Here is a 23,814-nt window from a genome sequence, read left to right on the forward strand (position 1 = left end):
TGAGGATTGGCGGAATGCATGCATAGGGCCATTGTACAAAGGCAAAGAGGATAAAGGTGAGTGTTCAAATTACAGAGGTATAAGTTTTTTAAGTATTCCTGGAAATTATATAGGAGGGTATTGATTGAGAAGGTGGAGGCATGTATAGAACATCAGATTTGGGAAGAGCTGTGTGGTTTTAGAAGTGGTAGAGGATGTGTTGTGGATCAGGTGTTTGCTTTGAAAAATGTATGTGAGAAATATTTAGAAAAACAAATGGATTTTTATGTGGCATTTATGGGTCTGGAGAAGGCATATGATAGAGTTGATAGAGATGCTCTGTGGGAGGCAAGTGCTGGAAGCAGTGAAAAGTGTTTATTGAGGATGTAAGGCATGTGTACGCATAGGAAGAGAGGAAAGTGATTGGTTCTCAGTAAATGTCGGTTTGCGGCAGGAATGCGTGATGTCTCCATGGTTGTTGATTTGTTGAATTTGTTTATTGATGGGGTTGTTAGGGAGGTGAATGCAAGAGTTTTGGAAAGAGGGGCAAGTATGCAGTCTGTTGTGGATGAAAGGGCTTGGGAAGTGAGTCAGTTGTTGTTTGCTGATGATACAGCGCTGGTGGCTGATTCATGTGAGAAACTGCAGAAGCTGGTGACTGAGTTTGGTAAAGTGTGTGAAAGAAGAAAGCTGAGAGTATATGTGAGTAAGAGTAATGTTGCTGGGTACAGTAGGGTTGAGGGACAAGTCAATTGGGAGGTAAGTTTGAATATAGAAAAACTGGAGGAAGTGAAGTGTTTTAGTTATATCAGATGGAACCATGGAAGCGGAAGTGAGTCACAGGGTGGGGGAGGGGGCAAAAGTTCTGGGAGTGTTGAAGAATGTGTGGAAGTCGAGAACATTATCTCGGAAAGCAAAGATGGGTATGCTGGAAGGAATAGTGGTTCCAACAATGTTATATGGTTGTGAGGCGTGGGCTATAGATAGAGTTGTGTGGAGGAGGGTGGATGTGTTGAAAATGAGATGTTTGAGGACAATATATGGTGTGAGGTGGTTTGATCGAGTAAGTACTGAAAGGGTAAGAGAGATGTGTGGTAGTAAAAAGAGTGTGGGTGAGAGATCAGAAGAGGGTGTTTTGAAATGGTTTGGTCGCATGGAGAGAATGAGTGAGGAAAGATTGACAAAGAGGATATATGTGTCAGAGGTGGAGGTGGAAAGATGGAGTGAAAAAGATTTTGTGTGATCGGGGCCTGAACATGCAGGAGGGTGAAAGGAGGGCAAGGAATAGAGTGAATTGGAGTGATGTGGTATACCGGGGTTGACGTGCTGTCAGTGGATTGAATCAAGGTATGTGAAGCGTCTGGGGTAAACCATGGAAAGCTGTGTAGGTATGTATATTTGCGTGTGTGGACGTATGTATATACATGTGTATGGGGGTGGGTTGGGCCATTTCCTTCGTCTGTGTCCTTGCGCTACCTCGCAAACGCGGGAGACAGCGACAAAGCAAAAAAAAAAAAGTATGAATTATGTACATTTGTATATATGTATATGTCTGTGTGTGTATATATATGTGTACATTGAGATGTTTAGGTATGTATATTTGCGTGCGTGGACGTGTATGTATATACATGTGTATGTGGGTGGGTTGGGTCATTTTCGTCTGTTTCCTTCCACTACCTCGCTAACGCGGGAGACAGTGACAAAGCAAAATAAATATATAAATATAAATTTTGTTAGAAGCAGAGAAGTTTTTATCGAGGATGTAAGGCTTGTGTACGTGTAGGAAGAGAGGAAAGTGATTGGTTCTCAGTGAATGTAGGTTGCGACAGGGGTGTGTGATGTTTCCATGGTTGTTTAATTTGTTTATGGATGTGGTTGTTAGGGAGGTGAATGCAAGAGTTTTGGAAAGAGGGCAAGTATGAAGTCTGTTGTGGATGAGAGGGCTTGGGAAGTGAGTCAGTTGTTGTTTGCTGATGATACAGCGCTGGTGGCTGATTCATGTGAGAAACTGCAGAAGCTGGTGACTGAGTTTGGTAAACTGTGTGAAAGAAAAAAAGCTGAGAGTAAATGTGGATAAGAGCAAGGGTATTTGGTACAGTAGGGTTGAGGGACAAGTCAATTGGGAGGTAAGTTTGAATATAGAAAAACTGGAGGAAGTGAAATGTTTTAGATATCTGGGAGTGGATTTGGCAGTGGTTGGAACCATTGAAGTGGAAGTGAATCATAGGGTGGGGGAGAGGGCGAAAGTTCTGGGAGCATTGAAAAATGTGTGGAAGTCTAGAACGTTATCTTGGAAAGCAAAAAAAAAAAAGTATGAATTATGTACATTTGTATATATGTATATGTCTGTGTGTGTATATTTATGTATACGTTAAGATGTATAGGTATGTATATTTGCGTGTGTGGACGTATGTATATACATGTGTATGGGGGTGGGTTGGGCCATTTCCTTCGTCTGTGTCCTTGCGCTACCTCGCAAACGCGGGAGACAGCGACAAAGCAAAATAAATAAATAAATATAAATTTTGTTAGAAGCAGTGAAAAGTTTTTATCGAGGATGTAAGGCATCTGTACGTGTGGGAAGAGAATAAAGTGATTGGTTCTCAGTGAATGTAGGTTTGCGACAGGGGTGTGTGATGTTTCCATGGTTGTTTAATTTGTTTATGGATGGGGTTGTTTGGGAGATGAATGCAAGAGTTTTGGAAAGAGGGGCAAGTATGAAGTCTGTTGTGGATGAGAAAGCTTGGTAAGTGAGTCAGTTGTTGTTTGCTGATGATACAACGCTGGTGGCTGATTCATGTGAAAAACTTCAGAAGCTGGTGACTGAGTTTGGTAAACTGTGTGAAAGAAAAAAAGCTGAGAGTAAATGTGGATAAGAGCAAGGGTATTTGGTACAGTAGGGTTGAGGGACAAGTCAATTGGGAGGTACGTCTGAATGGAGAAAAACTGGAGGAAGTGAAGTGTTTTAGATATCTGGGAGTGGATTTGGCAGCAGATGGAACCATAGAAGCGGAAGTGAATCATAGGGTGGGGGAGAGGGCGAAAGTTCTGGGAGCGTTGAAGAATGTGTGGAAGTCAAGAACATTATCTTGGAAAGCAAAATTGGGTATGTTTGAAGGAATAGTGGTTCCAACAATGTTATATGGTTGCAAGGCATGGGCTATAGATAGAGTTGTGCAGAGGAGGGTAGATGTGCTGGATGTGAGATGTTTGAGGACAGTATGTGGTGTGAGGTGGTTTGATCGAGTAAGTAACAATAGGGTAAGAGAGATGTTTGGTAATAAAAAGAGTGTGGTTGAGAGAACAGAAGAGGGTGTTTTGAAATGGTTTGTGAAAATGGAGAGAATGAGTGAGGAAAGATTGACCAAGAGGATATATGTGTCAGAGGTGGAGGGAATGAGAAGTTGGAGACCAAATTGGAGGTGGAAAGATGGAGTGAAAAAGCTTTTGAGTGATCAGGGCCTGAACATGCAGGAGGGTGAAAGGCGTGCAAGGAATAGAGTTAATTGGAAGGATGTGGTATACTGGGGTCAACGTGCTGTCAATGGATTGAACCAGGGCGTGTGAAGTGTCTGGGGTAGACCATAGAAAGTTGTTTAGGGCCTGGATGTGGAAAGGGAGATGTGGTTTTGGTGCATTATACATGACAGCTAGAGACTGAGTGTGAATGAATATGGCCTTTGTTGTCTTTTCCTAGCACTACCTCGTGCACATGAAGGGGTAGGGGGTTGTTACTTCATGTGTGACAGCGTAGTGATGGGAATGAATAAAGGCAGAGTATGAATTATGTACATGTATATAGATGTGCATTTCTGTGTGTATATATATGTATACGTTAAGATGTATAGGTATGTATATTTGCGTGTGTGGACGTGTATGTATATACACGTGTATATGGGTGATTGGGCTATTCTTTTGTTTGTTTCTTTGCGCTACTTCGCTAACGCGGGAGACAGCGACAAAGCAAAATAAATAAATAAATATAAATTTTGTTAGAAGCAGAGAAGTTTTTATCGAGGATGTAAGGCTTGTGTACGTGTAGGAAGAGAGGAAAGTGATTGGTTCTCAGTGAATGTTGGTTTGTGGCAGAGGTGTATGATGTCTCCATGGTTGTTTAATTTGTTTATGGATGTGGTTGTTAGGGAGGTGAATGCAAGAGTTTTGGAAAGAGGGGCAAGTGTGCAGTCTGTTGTGGATGAGAGCTTGGGAAGTGAGTCAGTTGTTGTTTGCTGATGATACAGCACTGGTGGCTGGTTCATGTGAGAAACTGCAGAAGCTGGTGACTGAGTTTGGTAAAGTGTGTGAAGGAAGAAAGCTGAGAGTAGATGTGAATAAGAACAAGGTTATTAAGTACAGTAGGGTTGAGGGACAAGTCAATTGGGAGGTAAGTTTAAATGGAGAAAAACTGGAGGAAGTGAAATGTTTTAGATATCTGGGAGTGGATTTGGCAGTGGTTGGAACCATTGAAGTGGAAGTGAATCATAGAGTGGGGGAGGGGGCGAAAGTTCTGGGAGCATTGAAAAATGTGTGGAAGTCTAGAACGTTATCTTGGAAAGCAAAAATGGGTATGTTTGAAGGAATAGCAGTTCCAACAATGGTATATGGTTGTGAGGCATTGGCTATAGATAGAGTTGTGTGGAGGAGGGTGGATGTGCTAGAAATGAGATGTTTGAGGACAATATGTGGTGTGAAGTGGTTTTATCGAGTAAGAAATGAAAGGGTAAGAGAGATTTGTGGTAATAAAAAGAGTGTGGTTGAAAGAGCAGAAGAGGTTGTTTTGAAGTGGTTTAGTCACATGGAGAGAATGAGTGAGGAAAGATTGACAAAGAGGATATATGTGTGAGGGGTGGAGGGAATGAGAAGTGGGCGACCAAATTGGAGGTGGAAAGATGGATTGAAAAAGCTTTTGAGTGATCAGGGCCTGAACATGCAGGAGGGTGAAAGGTGTGCAAGGAATAGAGTGGATTGGAAGGATGTGGTATACCGGGGTCGACGTGCTGTCAATGGATGGATCCAGGGGATGTGAAGCATATGGGGTCAACCATGGGGCCTGGATGTGGAAAGGGAGTTGTGGTTTCAGTGCATTATACACAACAGCTAGAGACTGCATGTGAAGGAATGTGGCCTTTGTTGTCTTTTACTAGCGCTACCTCGCGCACATGAGGGGGTAGGGGGTTGTCATTTCATGTGTGGTGGGATGGTGATGGGAATGAATAAAGGCAGACAGTATGAATTATGCACATGTGTATATATGTATGTCTGTGTTTATATATATGTATACGTTGAGATGTATATGTGTTTGTCTGGATGTGTATGTATATACATGTGTATGTGGGTGGGTTGGACCATTCTTTTGTCTGTTTCCTTGCGCTACCTCGCTAACGTGGGAGACAGCGACAAAGTATAATAAGATAGAAAATATAAAAAATTTTGTTTCAAATAATGCCACTTAAAGATTATTTATTACTGGTGAAAGATGGTTCCCTATTGCCATACTTAATTTCTGAGCATAGTATTGCCCATTGAATTGAAATGCGCAGTCTATTATACACGGTTTTATCGATTCACTGAAAACAGACTTTGAAACCGGTAAATCAATCTTATTCTAGACATCAACCAAATTCTAAGATAGGTCATCAACTAAACCTTTTGTAAACAAAGATGAAACATCGAAACAAACCATTTTGAAATCAGCATCAACTTTGATGTCATTCAGCTTAACTAAATCTCCATTGTTCATGATATTAGAATTTGATATCTTACCCACTAGATGTTAAATCTTAACGTGTGCACAGGTAGAGCATCTGCAGCCTGAATTTTTCACTGATTAGTGCTTGAATAATTGATGTTTTATATTTTATGGATACTAATGTGTCCAGTTGGCCCAGACTGAAGACTGAATGCTTCATTTCTTTCTTTTTTTTTTTTTTTTTTTTTTACCTAATGTAGTTATAAATGTTATTGAAGTTTATTATCTGTAAATGAATATTATCTAATGCAAAATAAGATTTTAATGTATACAAAGGGATGAAGAAATAAAAAGGGGGATGAGTGATTTTACAGTGGGTGTGTATACGTGATCCACTCCATTGTGATGGGAATTGAGTCTGGATTGATGAATAGAAAAAATTGAGTAAACATTTATATACCCTCTAGTTCTTGGCTTGTCTTTTCCAACAAGTGTTGATATAGGAATACCCTCAATGGGATTCTTTTAAACAGCTAATGTTGAAGTTCATTGAGGTTGGCTGATATAAATTCATTCACTGTTTTGCACTGAGCAATGCCTTTGAGTCCTGAACATTAAAGCAATATCCTTATTCAAGTCACCTCCATTATAAAATCTTGACAGTTTGTCAGTGTTTCATAAGTGTATGGTTTCATTACTAACACTGTAATTCTTCCAAAGGTTATACACCAAGTATTTCAGGTATGATTTCAGTAGAATTTCAACTTGATGCATAATGGTAAGTGTAGCATATTTTGTTCTTACACAACATATGGCACCATTACTTCTATGTGTGTTGAATGATACTTTAAAGGCAAAAGTAATTAAGAAAAGCATGGAGCTGTATGGCTTCAATTTTTGTGAAAAATGACAAAACGGTGGTATTGGTTAGTATGGAGTAGGCTACGGCAATGCACTGTAAAAGGAGTGGCGACTTCTTGAATCTTGCGCACCATTTTCATAGGAGTGTTAGTGCAGGAATTGAAATGTTGGATTATTTGAACTATAGATATGTGGACAGGAGATCTGCTTGTATCTGCATATGACTGAAAATATAGATTGTTAAGTATTGCATATGAGGATTGACTAGGCTAGATTTTGTGGAACACTTAATTGATAGGAAGTATTGAAAATAGAATGGAAAATCCTTTCTTATTTTTTTGGTGGTAGTTGAATGATGACACTCATTTTTGCTAACCCAGGCTGAAAACATTAGTAACTGTGTCGTAGAATTAATTTTGAAAACAAGGTCAGTAATGTAAAGACTAAGAGCTAATAGTTAAAAGGTCAGTTATGTTTAGTCTTAGGAGAAATATGGATTTATTATTTATTCAGTTGGAGAAATTCCTAATGTCATATTACTGTAAGAAACTACAGATTAGTTATTACTAACAGATACAACGAAGATCGGAACTACGATCGGAGTGAACCTGCACGATTTGAGCGTGGTGGTCATGGTAGTCACGCAAGTCATGGTAGTCATGGTGGTGGTGGGGCACGTGAAGATCTACGTGGACCAGCTGGTGTTGGTGGTGGTCGTTATGATGAACGACGTGACATGAGGGAACGTGATGATAGGCGTCCAGTTGATCGATCAGGTCCTCGAGATGATCGTGATCATAGAGGACCTCTACCTCCACAGGCATCACGTGACAGACCAAGGGAAAGGTAATTCAGTTCATGATGAATTGTTCCCTTTTGTAATGTAGTTGGAGTGGGAAAGTTTGACATCCTCTTTATTTCATTTTGTACAAATAAAGGGTTGTTGACATGGTAACATTGAAATGGATTTAGGTAATCTGTTACCTTTAATGAGTGGTGTGGATATGCAACTTGTTACTTCAGCAAGCATATGTTAATTCATATGAGCATTTGATTAGGTTTTATGATGTGGATGTGTCAAGTATGTGTGTGAAAAGCCACTTAAGATACATATTACATGAACAGCAGTGTCTTAGAGTAGAAAAAGAAAGTCTTGAACTTCATACTTCTTTTTCTTAACATTGACATAATTCTTGTTGATAAAGTATGTGCTGAAAAAGAAAAATTCACAGATATTTAATTCAAATTCATATTTCCAATTTCCAATCACTGCTTAGATGAAAATGCTGTTTGCTGAGTAGTTCTTCATCTTGTACTGTTGAGCTACTGGGATATTAGTCATATATAGCCATGTAGTAAAGGTAGGGATTGATATCTTGTACACTATCTGTATATTATGCTGCGAATAGGTTCATCCTCTTGTATTGTTGAGCTAATTGGATGTTAGTCATATATATCCATTTGATAAACATAGGGATTGAGATCTTGTACACTATCAGCATATTGTGTTGCTGTCATGAATGTCTTTCTCCTACTAGAGGTGGATGGAATACATACTGCCTTGCAGCTCTTTATTACATTTCATTGCAGTTAGTGAATATACATACTATAAATATTGTGCTTTCGGACCCTTTGTAAAAGAATCCTGCAACACTTAGCAAGTCTGGCCAGAAACGCTGTTTAAGAAGTTTGGTAACACTGTGTGTGTATCTGGATGGGATGAGTGCCTGGCAGCTGAGTTAGTGCCCATTTTCAATGTTGAGGTTGTATCTTAGGCATTAGGGTCCGTGTAATATTTTGAATTGATTTTGATTTTGTTGAAGTAGTGAGTTGTCTCTCGAGTCTCGAGTACAAACAAAAAAAGGGAAGATTTATAGTCATGTGGAAGTGTTGTTTTGGATGGGTTTCTATCTTACAGACTGGAGATAAAGATTGGGTTGGGAGGAGGGTTGGAATTGTTCATTGTTTGTTTAGTCAAATGTGAATATATTTTGTTTGAAAAGTTTGCTGGGGATCAGGGGAGAGATATGATTATAGTGTACTGAAGGGTGAGATAGGTGGGCTGTATCTTTGTTTGGAGGTTTATGAATAGTTATAAACTGGCTTGTTTGGGAGGGTGTCACTGCTTTTGCATGGAAATGGCTGTTGAGTATGTTCATGCTAGGATTTTATTAAAAGTTCTGTTTCATTGTGCACGTTTAATGTTCATTATAGCTAAGTATACACACACATGGGCTTCTGTGATGTAGCTTTATTAACCATGATTCATACTTGGGCCCTCTGGGTGGGAATCCAGAGTGCAGCAGTAGGCCTAAAGCCAACCCAGCAGGTCAGTTCACCTCAGGGCTGATCAATAAATAGGCTTATCGTAGGCTAGGATGTAAGTGGGTCTGTACACAAAAATAAAGATGTGGTACATATACGAGATTGGGCAACACAAGTGCGAAAATGCTCCCCATAACACACAAAGTAATTTGAAATAATTACACGTACAATGTGTATTTGCAGAAATTAAAAATCATCTCTGTAAGCCTCTCTAATGCTTACACATTCACACGGGTGCTGGTGGAGAGACCTCCCTGGATCACATATTGAGATTTGAGATTTTATAGGGTCCCGTTATCTACAAGTAAGGGGAGGGAGTAAAGTGTGAAAGGGCCCTTAAATGATATCGTTTGGATATTGAGTCTGATTGTGCTAATTCTTGGGAGTTTGGTAAAAGGTAGGGGTTGGGAAATCTCAGTTTCAAATCAAATGCTCATTGTTTCAAAATTCAGTATATTAAATTGTTAAAGAATTTCACTTTTAAAGAGTATCCAAATAAAAGTGTGAGTGGTTGACATGAGATTGAGCAAATGTTCATAAAAGTAGCATAAAGTAATATGAATGTGAGTAAAGGATAGGATATACAATATTTACAAGCAAAACATAACTAACTCTATTTTTAGGTCTGCTATTTAGGAGGATCAGTTTAAGACCTTTAGAAATGGAAGCAGATATGGTTAAGCACTAGTACCAACAAAGAGAAAATATGTGGAAGAGACCAAGCATAAATCACCAAAGATTAGTAGTTTGTAGATGCTGTTTGAAGATTTAAGAAATAGAATCATAGGTGGAAGTAGAGAAAGTGAGGGATGAAGTTGAAGACCATGGAAAGTGTTGTGAGAAAGTGAAGACACAATAGCACCGTCACTGATGAGATGGGTTGGGAGGAGGCTTTGAAAACCTTTTGAGATACCTTGAAAAGAAATAAACAGAAAACTAAAAGGTCTTGACCCATACGGGGCTCATGGTCCCGATGAAATTTCACCATATGTTCTATGGATGTGTGAAGATGCACAAGCCAGACAGCTTGAAATACTGTTCAAGATGTTCCTGGAGAAAGGCAAAGTACCATGGGAGTGGAAAAGGAGACTGGGAAGAGGCACTGAGCTATAGATCAGTCTCCTGACAGTGATCTGTTAGGTGCTAGAAAAGATAAATAGAAAGCAAAGAGATGCCTTTCTATAGTGAGGGAATTAACCAAGTGAGAGGCAAGGTGGTTGTAGGGAAAGGAGGGCCTGTGTAACAAACCTCTTGGATTTTCATGAGTGAGTGAGCTGTATTTAGACAAAAGGGAAGAATGAGTAGATTGTTTTGTATATTGACTGCCAGAAAGCATTGGACACAATTCTGCATGGGAGGCTGATTAAAGAGCTTAAATATCAGGCATGAATAAGGAGACTCTTTGTCATATTGAAAATTATCATTGTTTTAGGGGACTAAGAGGATCCTTCTCAAAATTGGTGGAGGTCAGCCACTGGAGTGCCATAGGGTTCTTTTCTGGGACCTTAACTAATCTTTTTTTTTTTTTTTTTTTTTTCATACTATTCGCTATTTCCCGCGATAGCGAGGTAGCGTTAAGAACAGAGGACTGGGCCTTTGAGGGAATATCCTCACATGGACCTCTTCTCTGTTCCTTCTTTTGGAAAATGACTTGCCTGAAGAATGTGAATATGTTTGCCGATGATGCAAAAGTCAAAAAGGAAGTAAAAAGTGAGGAGGATTGCATCATCTTACAAGGGAACCTGAACTGACTCTAACGTTTGTCTGATGTGTGGTTGAACCTAAGCAAATATAGAATAAAGAGGGTGGAACAGAATGAAAGGCGGCTTCAGGGAAAACTATTATGTTGCAGGAAATAAACTTCAGGATTCTGTGTGAGCAAAGGATTTCGGAGTTGACATTGTCCCTAACATGTTAGCTGAATTGCTGTTTTGGAGAATAGTAAAGGAGATAAGCTGTCTGCTGATGAAAATGGACAAGAAAATATGTAGCAAGCTGTTTATATCCTTCATAAAGCCAAAACTAGAGTTTACTTTTCAAATGTGGTCACCATACTTAAAGGAGAATTTATTTTTCAAATTTGGTCACCATACTTAAAGAAGAACAGAGCCAATTCAGAAGGTCCAGAGTATGGCAACAAAGATGGTACCAGAATTAAGAAAGTTGCATTACACAGAGAGGCTAAAGGCTTTAGGTTTACCCACTATGGTGGAGAGAAGAGTGATGGGTGACTTAATCACAACCTTAAAAGTTTTTGAATCATTGATGATATGGACTGTGAGCAGATACTTTTGGAGATAGAGGGATAGAGCAACCAGAGGACATAACATGAAATCAAATAAAATATCTATTTAAAGAAATGTAAAGAAGTACTTTTATAGTATGAGTGATGTATGGAGTAGAATGATTGTGGACATGGCTAATATGACAGTAGAGAATTTTCAAGAGATGGGGCACCACAAGTGTAAAACTATTTCTGTACCATACAAATAGTAATTGCAGATAAGTAATTACACACACACGCACACAGACACACACACGCACATGCACACTGCATGTAGTTTATTGATAGCAGGGCTTCAACTTCATGCACTAGTGCCCACATTAGAGGTGGGTCAGATTTGTGTGTTTGTTTGATAAAAGAGGAGAGAAAATTGGCGTTGGAAGAATGGACTGAAAAAGATTGTGAGTGATCGGGGCCTGAACATACAGGAGGATGAAAGGCTTACTTGGAATAGAGTGAATTGGAACTATGCGGTATACAGGGGTGGACATGCCATCATTGAACTGAACCAGGGTTTATGAAATGGCTAGGGAAAACCCTAGAAAGGATATTTGTTCCTGGTTGTGGATAGAGGGCTGTGGTTTTTGTGCCCTGCACATGACAGTTAGTGAATGGAAGTGAATGATTGCGGCCATTCTTTGTCTGTTCCTTGCATTACCTCGCTGAAGCAGGAAATAAGTGGTGATCACATATGAAGAAAATGGTCTTAATTATACTAATGAATGTAATGATGAACTGGTTATTGAGTTTAGGCAGCCATTTCACTGAAAATACACAGGTTGTAATCATAGCTAGTTAACTGATCTCAAAAGAGCTGGAGATAAAAGTAGGGCTGGATACTGTTTATGCTTTGGTTAAGCATATGGCTGAGGTACATCTGTATAGCCAAAGTTTTACATAGCACATTGTATTGCATATACATTAAGCATTTTGTGATGATTAGTTGAACAGAAAATGAATAGTTACATGTTGGTAGAGTCAATGATAGTGTGGCTGACATTTATTATGTATTAAGTGGTGAACATGTGATGAAGAGTTGGATGTTGAATGACTTGCAGTGATATAGGTGTTGACATACACATAACTTGGAGAATCCTAAGCTATTTGCTTGCTTATCTGTGCACTTCTAAATGGATTGTTTACGATGTTCACCATGGTAGGTATAAGACTGTTCTTGTGCACACACATACAAGAAGGGGAAAAAGAATACTGCCTACGTAATCCCTGCTTGTTGTAGAAAGTAACTACAGGGCAGGGAGCTGTAGCCAAGTGAGCATTTTTCCGTCTAAGGTTCAGCCTTCTGTTCTTAATGCTACCTCACAAACACAGGATATGGTGAATATTTTTTTAGGGAAAAAAGTTGAAATGGTTTGAACATAAGGAGAGAATGTGTGAGGAAAGGCTGACAAAGAGGATATATGTCTCAGAGGTAGAGGGAACAAGGAGAAGCAGGAGACCAAATTGGAGGTGGAAGGATGGAATGAAAAAGTTTTTGGGTGATCAGAGCCTGAACATACGTATAGGAAGGTGAAAGGCGTGGAAGGAATGAAATGAATTGGAACGATGTGGTATACCAGGGTCAACGTGCTGTCAACGGATTGAACCAGGGCATGTGAAGCATCTAGGGTAAACCATGGAAAGGTCTGTGGGGCCTGGATGTGGAAAGGGAGATTTGGTTTTGTTGCATTCTACATGACAGCTGTAGACTGAGTGTGAACGATTGTGGCCTTTTTTTTGTCTATTCCTAGCACTACCTCCGGAAAGAGGGGGTGGTTGATGCTATTTCATGTGTGGTGGGGTGGCGACGGGAATGGATGAAGGCAGCAAGTATGAATATGTACATGTGTATATATGTATATGTCTGTGTATGTATATATGTATATGTCTATGTATGTATATATGTATGTATACGTTGAAATGTGTATGTATGTATAGGTGCGTGTGTGAGCGTTTATGTATATATACATGTGTATGTGGGTGGGTTGGGCCATTCCTCATCTGTTTCCTTGCACTACCACGCTAACACGGGAGATGGCAATTAAGTATAGTAATAAAAGAAAATGATAATAATAGACAAAGAAAAAATAAAAAAGGCCACATTTGTTCACACTTAGTCTCTAACTGTTATGTGTAATGCACTGAAGCCACAGCTCCCTTTCCTCATCCAGGCCCCACAGATCTTTCCATGGTTTACTCCAGATGCTTCACATTCCCTGGTTCACGTGCTGTCAATAGACTGAACTAGGGCATGTGAAGCATCTGGGGTAAACAATGGAAAGGTCTGTGAGGCCTGTGTGTGGAAAGAGAGCTGTGGTTTTGGTGCATTACACATGACAGCTAGGGACTGAGTGTGAATGAATGTGGCCTTTTTTGTCTGTATTCCTGGTACTACCTTGTTGAAGCAGGGGATAACGATGCTGTTTTCCTGTGGGGTGGGGTAGCGACAGGAATGGATGAAGGCAAACCAAGTATGAATATGTATGTGTGTGTATGATAGGGGGATAGGGGAGAAAGAATACTTCCCACGTATTCCCTGCGTGTCGTAGAAGGCGACTAAAAGGGGAGGGAGCGGGGGGCTGGAAATCCTCCCCTCTCACTCTTTTTTTTTTTTTTTTTAATTTTCCAAAAGAGGGAACAGAGAAGGGGCCCAGGTGAGGATATTCCCTCAAGGGCCCAGTCCTCTGTTCTCAACGCTACCTCGCTAATGCGGGAAATGGCAAATAGTATGAAAGAAAGAAAAAGTGTATGAAATGTCTGTGTATGTGCGTATGTGGGCATTTATGTACATATATGTGTATATGAGTAGATGGGATATTCTTTGTCTGTTTCCTGGCGATACTTCACTGACACGGGAAACAGCGATTATGTATGATTATGATGATATATATATATATGTATATACAACAATGTTGTATGGCTGCGAGGCGTGGGCTATGGATAGAGTTGTGCGCAGGAGGATGGATGTGCTGGAAATGAGATGTTTGAGGACAATGTGTGGTGTGAGGTGGTTTGATCGAGTGAGTAACGTAAGGGTAAGAGAGATGTGTGGAAATAAAAAGAGCGTGGTTGAGAGAGCAGAAGAGGGTGTTTTGAAGTGGTTTGGGCACATGGAGAGAATGAGTGAGGAAAGATTGACCAAGAGGATATATGTGTCGGAGGTGGAGGGAACGAGGAGAAGAGGGAGACCAAATTGGAGGTGGAAAGATGGAGTGAAAAAGATTTTGTGTGATCGGGGCCTGAACATGCAGGAGGGTGAAAGGAGGGCAAGGAATAGAGTGAATTGGAGCGATGTGGTATACCGGGGTTGACGTGCTGTCAGTGGATTGAATCAGGGCATGTGAAGCGTCTGGGGTAAACCATGGAAAGCTGTGTAGGTATGTATATTTGCGTGTGTGGACGTATGTATATACATGTGTATGGGGGGGGGGGGTTGGGCCATTTCTTTCGCCTGTTTCCTTGCGCTACCTCGCAAACGCGGGAGACAGCGACAAAGTATAAAAAAAAAAAAAAAATATATATATATATATATATATATATATATATATATATATATATATATATATATATATATATATATATATATATATTATCCCTGGGGATAGGGGATTAAGAATACTTCCCACGTATTCCCTGCGTGTCGTAGAAGGCGACTAAAAGGGGAGGGAGCGGGAGGCTGGAAATCCTCCCCTCTCGTTTTTTTTTTTTTTTTTTAATTTTCCAAAAGAAGGAACAGAGGGGGGCCAGGTGAGGATATTCCACAAAGGCCCAGTCCTCTGTTCTTAAACGCTACCTCGGTAATGCGGGAAATGGCGAATAGTTTAAAAGAAAGAAAGAAAGAAGGCTCAGAGTGGGGTGCCTAAATGTGTGTGGATGTAACCAAGATGTGAAAAAAGGAGAGATAGGTAGTATGTTTGAGGAAAGGAACCTGGATGTTTTGGCTCTGAGTGAAACGAAGCTCAAGGGTAAAGGGGAAGAGTGGTTTGGGAATGTCTGGGGAGTAAAGTCAGGGGTTAGTGAGAGGACAAGAGCAAGGGAAGGAGTAGCAATACTCCTGAAACAGGAGTTGTGGGAGTATGTGATAGAGTGTAAGAAAGTAAATTCTCGATTAATATGGGTAAAACTGAAAGTTGATGGAGAGAGATGGGTGATTATTGGTGCTTATGCACCTGGGCATGAGAAGAAAGATCAAGAGAGGCAAGTGTTTTGGGAGCAGCTGAATGAGTGTGTTAGTGGTTTTGATGCACGAGACCGGGTTATAGTGATGGGTGATTTGAATGCAAAGGTGAGTAATGTGACAGTTGAGGGAATAATTGGTATACATGGGGTGTTCAGTGTTGTAAATGGAAATGGTGAAGAGCTTGTAGATTTATGTGCTGAAAAAGGACTGATGATTGGGAATACCTGGTTTAAAAAGCGAGATATACATAAGTATACTTATGTAAGTAGGAGAGATGGCCAGAGAGCGTTATTGGATTACGTGTTAATTGACAGGCGTGCGAAAGAGAGACTTTTGGATGTTAATGTGCTGAGAGGTGCAACTGGAGGGATGTCTGATCATTATCTTGTGGAGGCTAAGGTGAAGATTTGTATGGGTTTTCAGAAAAGAAGAGTGAATGTTGGGGTGAAGAGGGTGGTGAGAGTAAGTGAGCTTGAGAAGGAGACCTGTGTGAGGAAGTACCAGGAGAGACTGAGTACAGAATGGAAAAAGGTGAGAACAATGGAAGTAAGGGGAGTCGGGGAGGAATGGGATGTATTTAGGGAATCAGTGATGGATTGCGCAAAAGATGCTTGTGGCATGAGAAGAGTGGGAGGTGGGTTGATTAGAAAGGGTAGTGAGTGGTGGGATGAAGAAGTAAGATTATTAGTGAAAGATAAGAGAGAGGCATTTGGACGATTTTTGCAGGGAAAAAATGCAATTGAGTGGGAGATGTATAAAAGAAAGAGACAGGAGGTCAAGAGAAAGGTGCAAGAGGTGAAAAAAAGGGCAAATGAGAGTTGGGGTGAGAGAGTATCATTAAATTTTAGGGAGAATAAAAAGATGTTCTGGAAGGAGGTAAATAAAGTGCGTAAGACAAGGGAGCAAATGGGAACTTCAGTGAAGGGCGCAAATGGGGAGGTGATAACAAGTAGTGGTGATGTGAGAAGGAGATGGAGTGAGTATTTCGAAGGTTTGTTGAATGTGTTTGATGATAGAGTGGCAGATATAGGGTGTTTTGGTCGAGGTGGTATGCAAAGTGAGAGGGTTAGGGAAAATGATTTGGTAAACAGAGAAGAGGTAGTGAAAGCTTTGCGGAAGATGAAAGCCGGCAAGGCAGCAGGTTTGGATGGTATTGCAGTGGAATTTATTAAAAAAGGGGGTGACTGTATTGTTGACTGGTTGGTAAGGTTATTCAATGTATTTATGACTCATGGTGAGGTGCCTGAGGATTGGCGGAATGCGTGCATAGTGCCATTGTACAAAGGCAAAGGGGATAAGAGTGAGTGCTCAAATTACAGAGGTATAAGTTTGTTGAGTATTCCTGGTAAATTATATGGGAGGGTATTGATTGAGAGGGTGAAGGCATGTACAGAGCATCAGATTGGGGAAGAGCAGTGTGGTTTCAGAAGTGGTAGAGGATGTGTGGATCAGGTGTTTGCTTTGAAGAATGTATGTGAGAAATACTTAGAAAAGCAAATGGATTTGTATGTAGCATTTATGGATCTGGAGAAGGCATATGATAGAGTTGATAGAGATGCTCTGTGGAAGGTATTAAGAATATATGGTGTGGGAGGAAAGTTGTTAGAAGCAGTGAAAAGTTTTTATCGAGGGTGTAAGGCATGTGTACGTGTAGGAAGAGAGGAAAGTGATTGGTTCTCAGTGAATGTAGGTTTGCGGCAGGGGTGTGTGATGTCTCCATGGTTGTTTAATTTGTTTATGGATGGGGTTGTTAGGGAGGTAAATGCACGAGTTTTGGAAAGAGGGGCAAGTATGAAGTCTGTTGGGGATGAGAGAGCTTGGGAAGTGAGTCAGTTGTTGTTCGCTGATGACACAGCGCTGGTGGCTGATTCATGTGTGAAACTGCAGAAGCTGGTGACTGAGTTTGGTAAAGTGTGTGGAAGAAGAAAGTTAAGAGTAAATGTGAATAAGAGCAAGGTTATTAGGTACAGTAGGGTTGAGGGTCAAGTCAATTGGGAGGTGAGTTTGAATGGAGAAAAACTGGAGGAAGTGAAGTGTTTTAGATATCTGGGAGTGGATCTGGCAGCGGATGGAACCATGGAAGCGGAAGTGGATCATAGGTTGGGGGAGGGGGCGAAAATTCTGGGGGCCTTGAAGAATGTGTGGAAGTCGAGAACATTATCTCGGAAAGCAAAAATGGGTATGTTTGAAGGAATAGTGGTTCCAACAATGTTGTATGGTTGCGAGGCGTGGGCTATGGATAGAGTTGTGCGCAGGAGGATGGATGTGCTGGAAATGAGATGTTTGAGGACAATGTGTGGTGTGAGGTGGTTTGATCGAGTGAGTAACGTAAGGGTAAGAGAGATGTGTGGAAATAAAAAGAGCGTGGTTTAGAGAGCAGAAGAGGGTGTTTTGAAGTGGTTTGGGCACATGGAGAGGATGAGTGAGGAAAGATTGACCAAGAGGATATATGTGTCGGAGGTGGAGGGAACAAGGAGAAGAGGGAGACCAAATTGGAGGTGGAAAGATGGAGTGAAAAAGATTTTGTGTGATCGGGGCCTGAACATGCAGGAGGGTGAAAGGAGGGCAAGGAACAGAGTGAATTGGAGCGATGTGGTATACCGGGGCTGACGTGCTGTCAGTGGATTGAATCAAGGCATGTGAAGCGTCTGGGGTAAACCATGGAAAGCTGTGTAGGTATGTATATTTGCGTGTGTGGACGTATGTATATACATGTGTATGGGGAGGGTTGGGCCATTTCTTTCGTCTGTTTCCTTGCGCTACCTCGCAAACGCGGGAGACAGCAACAAAGTATAAAAAAAAAAAATATATATATATATATATATATAAAAAATATATATATATATATATATAACGTAACGTAACGTAAGGGTAAGAGAGATGTGTGGAAATAAAAAGAGCGTGGTTGAGAGAGTAGAAGAGGGTGTTTTGAAATGGTTTGGGCACATGGAGAGAATGAGTGAGGAAAGATTGACCAAGAGGATATATGTGTCGGAGGTGGAGGGAACGAGGAGAAGAGGGAGACCAAATTGGAGGTGGAAAGATGGAGTGAAAAAGATTTTGTGTGATCGGGGCCTGAACATGCAGGAGGGTGAAAGGAGGGCAAGGAATAGAGTGAATTGGAGCGATGTGGTATACCGGGGTTGACGTGCTGTCAGTGGATTGAATCAAGGCATGTGAAGCGTCTGGGGTAAACCATGGAAAGCTGTGTAGGTATGTATATTTGCGTGTGTGGACGTTTGTATGTACATGTGTATGGGGGGGGGGGTTGGGCCATTTCTTTCGTCTGTTTCCTTGCGCTACCTCGCAAACGCGGGAGACAGCGACAAAGTATAAAAAAAAAAAAAAAATAAAAAATATATATATATATATATATATATATATATATATATATATATATATATATATATATATATATATATATAGAGTTGATACAGATGCTCTGTGGAAGGTATTAAGAATATATGGTGTGGGAGGCAAGTTGTTAGAAGCAGTGAAAAGTTTTTATCGAGGATGTAAGGCATGTGTACGTGTAGGAAGAGAGGAAAGTGATTGGTTCTCAGTGAATGTAGGTTTGCGGCAGGGGTGTGTGATGTCTCCATGGTTGTTTAATTTGTTTATGGATGGGATTGTTAGGGAGGTGAATGCAAGAGTTATAGAAAGAGGGGCAAGTATGAAGTCTGTTGTGGATGAGAGAGCTTGGTAAGCGAGTCAGTTGTTGTTTGCTGATGATAAAGTGCGGGTGTCTGATTCATGTGAGAAACTGCAGAAGCCGGTGACTGAGTTTGGTAAAGGGTGTGAAAGAAGAAAGTTAAGAGTAAATATGAATAAGAGCAAGGTTATTAGGTACAGTAGGGTTGAGGGTCAAGTGAATTGGGAGGTAAGTTTGAATGGAGAAAAACTGGAGGAAGTGAAGTGTTTTAGATATCTGGGAGTGGATCTGGCAGCGGATGGAACCATGGAAGTGGAAGTATATCATAGGGTGGGGGAGGGGGCGAAAATTCTGGGAGCGTTGAAGAATGTGTGGAAGTCGAAAACATTATCTCGGAAAGCAAAAATGGGTATGTTTTGAAGGAATAGTGGTTCCAACAATGTTGTATGGTTGCAAGGCATGGGCTATGGATAGAGTTGTGCAGAGGAGGGTGGATGGTCTGGAAATGGGATGTTTGAGGACAATATGTGTTGTGAGGTGGTTTGATCGAGTAAGTAATAATAGGGTAAGAGAGATGTGTGGTAATAAAAATAGTGTGGGTGAGAGATCAGGAGAGGGTGTTTTGAAATGGTTTGGTCACATGGAGAGAATGAGTGAGGAAAGATTGACCAAGAGGATATATGTGTCGGAGGTGGAGGGAACGAGGAGAAGTTGGAGACCAAATTTTAGGTGGAAGGATGGAGTGAAAAAGATTTTGAGTGATCGGGGCCTGAACATGCAGGAGGGTGAAAGACATGAAAAGAATAGAGTGAATTGGAACGATGTGGTATACCGGGGTGGATGTGCTGTCAATGGATTGAACCAGGGCGTGTGAAGCGTCTGTGGTAAACCATGGAAAGTTGTGTGGGGCCTGGATGTGGAAGGGAGCTGTGGTTTCGGTGCATTATTACATGACAGCTAGAGACTGAGTGTGAAGGAATGTGGCCTTTGTTGTCTTTTCCTAGCGCTACCTCGCACACATGAGAGGGGAGGGGGTTGTTATTTCATGTGTAGCGAGGTGGCGATGGGAATGAATAAAGGCAGACAGCATGAATTATGTACATGTGTATATATGTATATATCTGTGTTTGTATATATATGTATACATTGATTTTTATAGGTATGTATATTTGCGTGTGTGGACGTGTATGTATATACATGTGTATGTGGGTGGGTTGGGCCATTCTTTTGTCTGTTTCCTTGCGCTACCTCGCTAATGCGGTAGACAGCGACAAAGCAGAATATTGTAATATGATAATATTTATTTTACTTTGTTGCTGTCTCCCTGCATACACATGTATATACATACATGCCCACACACTCACTTATCCATACCTATACATTTCAACATATACATAAATATACATACACAGACTTGTACATATAAACACTTGTACACATTCATACATACTGCCGCCTACCCGCCACACATGAAATGGCACCCTCCTTCCCCCGCATGTGCGCGAGGTAGCGCTAGGAATGGACAACAAAGGCTACATTCATTCACACTCAGTCTCTAGCTGTCATGTATAATGCATCGAAACCACAGCTCCCTTCCCACATCGAGGCCTCACAGACCTTTCCATGGTTTACCCCAGCCATTTCACATACCCTGGTTCGATCCAGTAACAGCATGTTGACTCTGGTATACCACATCAATTCAGTTCACTCTTTTCCTTGCATGCCTCTCACTCTCTTGCATGTTCAGGCCCCAATCTCTCGAGATCTTTTTCACTCCATGATTTATGGACTATCCCTAAAGGGTAGAAGCAGCAGCTGGGTTGGCTTATTGCTGAAAATTGAACTTGAACCTTGGCTTACTGACTTGGGACTAGTGGCTGACTGCAACAGCCAGGAGTCACATAAGTCTGTCATGCATAGAATGCATTGTATTTACCTGTTTAGTGAATGAGTTGTTCTGTCACTTCATTTATTTTCGAACCTTAAGCTCACTCATTACTGTAAAACCTCTTCAGCATAGTAACATGGTCAGAAGGCAAGTGGAACTAAAATATTTACATCTTTTAGGTGTCCGTTGGTTTCTCATGGTATCACTTTTTCCCTATGATTTTATTTTTGTTCTTGTGGTATTCACTAGCCTTTTGTTATACAATCGACATACCTCTGAAAAATCTTAAGGCATTCGTCTCTGTATATATGTTAAAAAATCATATTTTGACACTTCTGATATGACACTGCAGATTAATGACTTTGAGAAATTCTCATTGGTGTTGCCCAACATGGGTAGCCCTGCTTTCTTGATATTGTAATGTATCCATTGCTAGCAAACTTTCCTGTCATTTGCCATGTTATGTGTTATGTTGATTTCATATTTTGATAGAAGTATCCATAAAGTGGGGCAACCATAATTATTAGGAAATTTGTCTTGTATCCCTGCTTACCACTCATACGACAAGTCCTATTGATAATTTTGAAATTCATTGGGCTATTCAGGAAGGTACTTTATTTAATCATGTAACCTGTCTCATGAGTCCTTAATGTATGTATTATATTTTCATTCTTCATTGAATACTGTCATTTTATTTTAGTTTTCCATCTTCAGATATTTTGTACATATGCTTTGGAAGCTTAGGTTTTATATGTGTGTTGGAGAGAGCAAGTACTCACATCATTCAGGCTTTATATGCTATACATTAAGATAGCATTGCTAAAGCTTTTAGAGTACATATATCTTGTATACCATTTGTCCACCTGTTTGCAATATACATATTCATATCCGTATTGGTGATCTGAGACACTTGATTGCCTTCAGACCTTACTTTTTCTCCCCATTTACATGTACAGCAATGGAGATGTACCATTTTATAGATTTGAAAGAATTTCTCTTAAAAATTTTTATTGTGATCAGTTAACATAATCAAAATGGTATACATCTATCTTAGTTTGCATTTTGACTTAACTGTTCTAATGGCATCATATACCTATATCTTCTTTCTTTTACCCTTTCCTCATGTGAAAGTTAATTTGTATTCAATAATTATCTTTACTTCACACACATAATAAGTTATACTTGATACAGTTACTTCACACATGATAAGTTACACTTGATACAGTATTACTCGTGTGTTGTGATACAAGGAAATGGATTTTCTGCAGGCAGCTAAATTTATTAGAATGATAGTTGTAAAAAACTGTCAACTTGTTGTAATGAGCATTGAATCTGTGCTTAGGAAATACTGCTTGTTTATTGATCATTTTTGTGTTATTATTTGTCAGATACAAAATTACAAGACGTTAGAGTAAAGATTTTATCAGGTGATCATAATGGCATATCTTTTTCATTTACTGTATTATTAAAAAGATATTTAAAAGCAGCATACAGGTGCTTCCCAACTCACGATGGGGTTACATTCCGATAAGCCCATCATAAGTTGAAAATATTGTAATTTGAAAATACATCTGATACTGTACATATAATGTACTGAACATCATAGCTTATTCTAGCATACCTTAAACCTCAGAACAATTGCATTTCTCATCCACAATTATCATAAGCAGCTATCTCTTCCTTAAAAGCTTTGGCACCTTCAGTATCAGCTTTTGCTGCCTTACAGCTAACCTTTATATTATGAAAGTTATGATGCTTTTTGAGGTGTTGGAACCACCCATTACTTGCTGTAAACATTTGTATATATGTATGATCATTGGTACACTGTTTTTGCATATTGAATAGACTTTGCCTTAGCCTAGATTTGCCTTAGCCTAGATTTTCTATTGGCTAAGCGGTATGCACTTCTATATCTGGTCTTCCAGTCACGTGACAAGTAATTTTTCCTTGTCATCAATTGGGCTAGCTCTTTTCTTCATGATGACTATGGGTTTAACTGATGCTGAAGATTTCACCTCATCACTGATTTGCTTTTTATCCTTTAAGATGGTCGAGATCATTGATTGCAAAAGTCATAACTCACGTACGATGGCCATTACTGGCTTGCCGCCTTCATGCTGGGCAGTTATCTTTAAGTTCATCTCAAGAGTAATTGCCTTCCTCCTCTTCTCACAAGAGGCAGAAGAGACAGATGGGCATTCTGTAAACATGATGGGATGCAAAAACACAAGACACAGAATGGGCATTTTGTAAACATGATAGGATGCAAAAACACAAAACACGAAACCCAAAAAACACTTGCAACAGTACACTTTAGGGTAACAGTTGTTTACGCTCATGATCTCGTGATGACTGGAAGCTATGGCTCGCATATTGTTAGCTTAGGAAAAGATCAAAGTTCAAAATTCAAAGTATGGTTTTTACTGAATGCATATTGCCATCACATCATCGTAAAATTGAAAAATTGTAAGTTAAACCATCATAAGTTGGGGAGCACCTGTACTCTAATGTTAACTTGTTTATTCTAAAAATCTTTTTACATATCAGTCCTTCCTGAACTGTCTATATTCCTCCCCTCACCTCATATATAACTAGCTTTGTGATAATGGCATTATAATTAAGTCATTGCCTTTTTCATGTTTATATGTCACCTGATATTTTTCCTTTCTGCATTACCACTCTTCAGCTCATTCACATACTGTTGACCTTCACAACCTTGTACCCATTATATCTGCACTACCTGGTATTCCCTTATTCATTGTATGATAATACTCTTTGAATGACATAATTTAGAAAAAATAAAGTTGATTAGTAGGAACGTCTCACTTGACAGCAGAGTTCAGTGAAGTTGATAATTATTGGGTTCTTCAGTAGTGCATAAGATGGGCATTCTGTAAACATGATGGGATGCAAAAACACAAGACACAGAATGTGTGTGAATGAACTGTAACGCTGTAAA

At 40.1% G+C, this 23,814-nt stretch overlaps 1 protein-coding gene across 6 annotated transcripts in view; it reads left to right on the forward strand.

The window, feature by feature from the left end:
- Positions 1-23,814, forward strand: part of LOC139757844 (uncharacterized) — a 255,572-nt gene that overhangs the window by 218,126 nt on the left and 13,632 nt on the right. For all 6 annotated transcript variants that reach the window (XM_071678740.1, XM_071678743.1, XM_071678741.1 and 3 more), the window contains one exon: positions 7,103-7,375. In XM_071678740.1, coding sequence (XP_071534841.1) covers positions 7,103-7,375 — 273 coding nt within the window. The remainder of the gene's footprint in view (positions 1-7,102; positions 7,376-23,814) is intronic.

The sequence above is a fragment of the Panulirus ornatus genome, chromosome 28, assembly GCF_036320965.1.
Source record: "Panulirus ornatus isolate Po-2019 chromosome 28, ASM3632096v1, whole genome shotgun sequence".
NCBI classification, from domain to species: domain Eukaryota; kingdom Metazoa; phylum Arthropoda; class Malacostraca; order Decapoda; family Palinuridae; genus Panulirus; species Panulirus ornatus.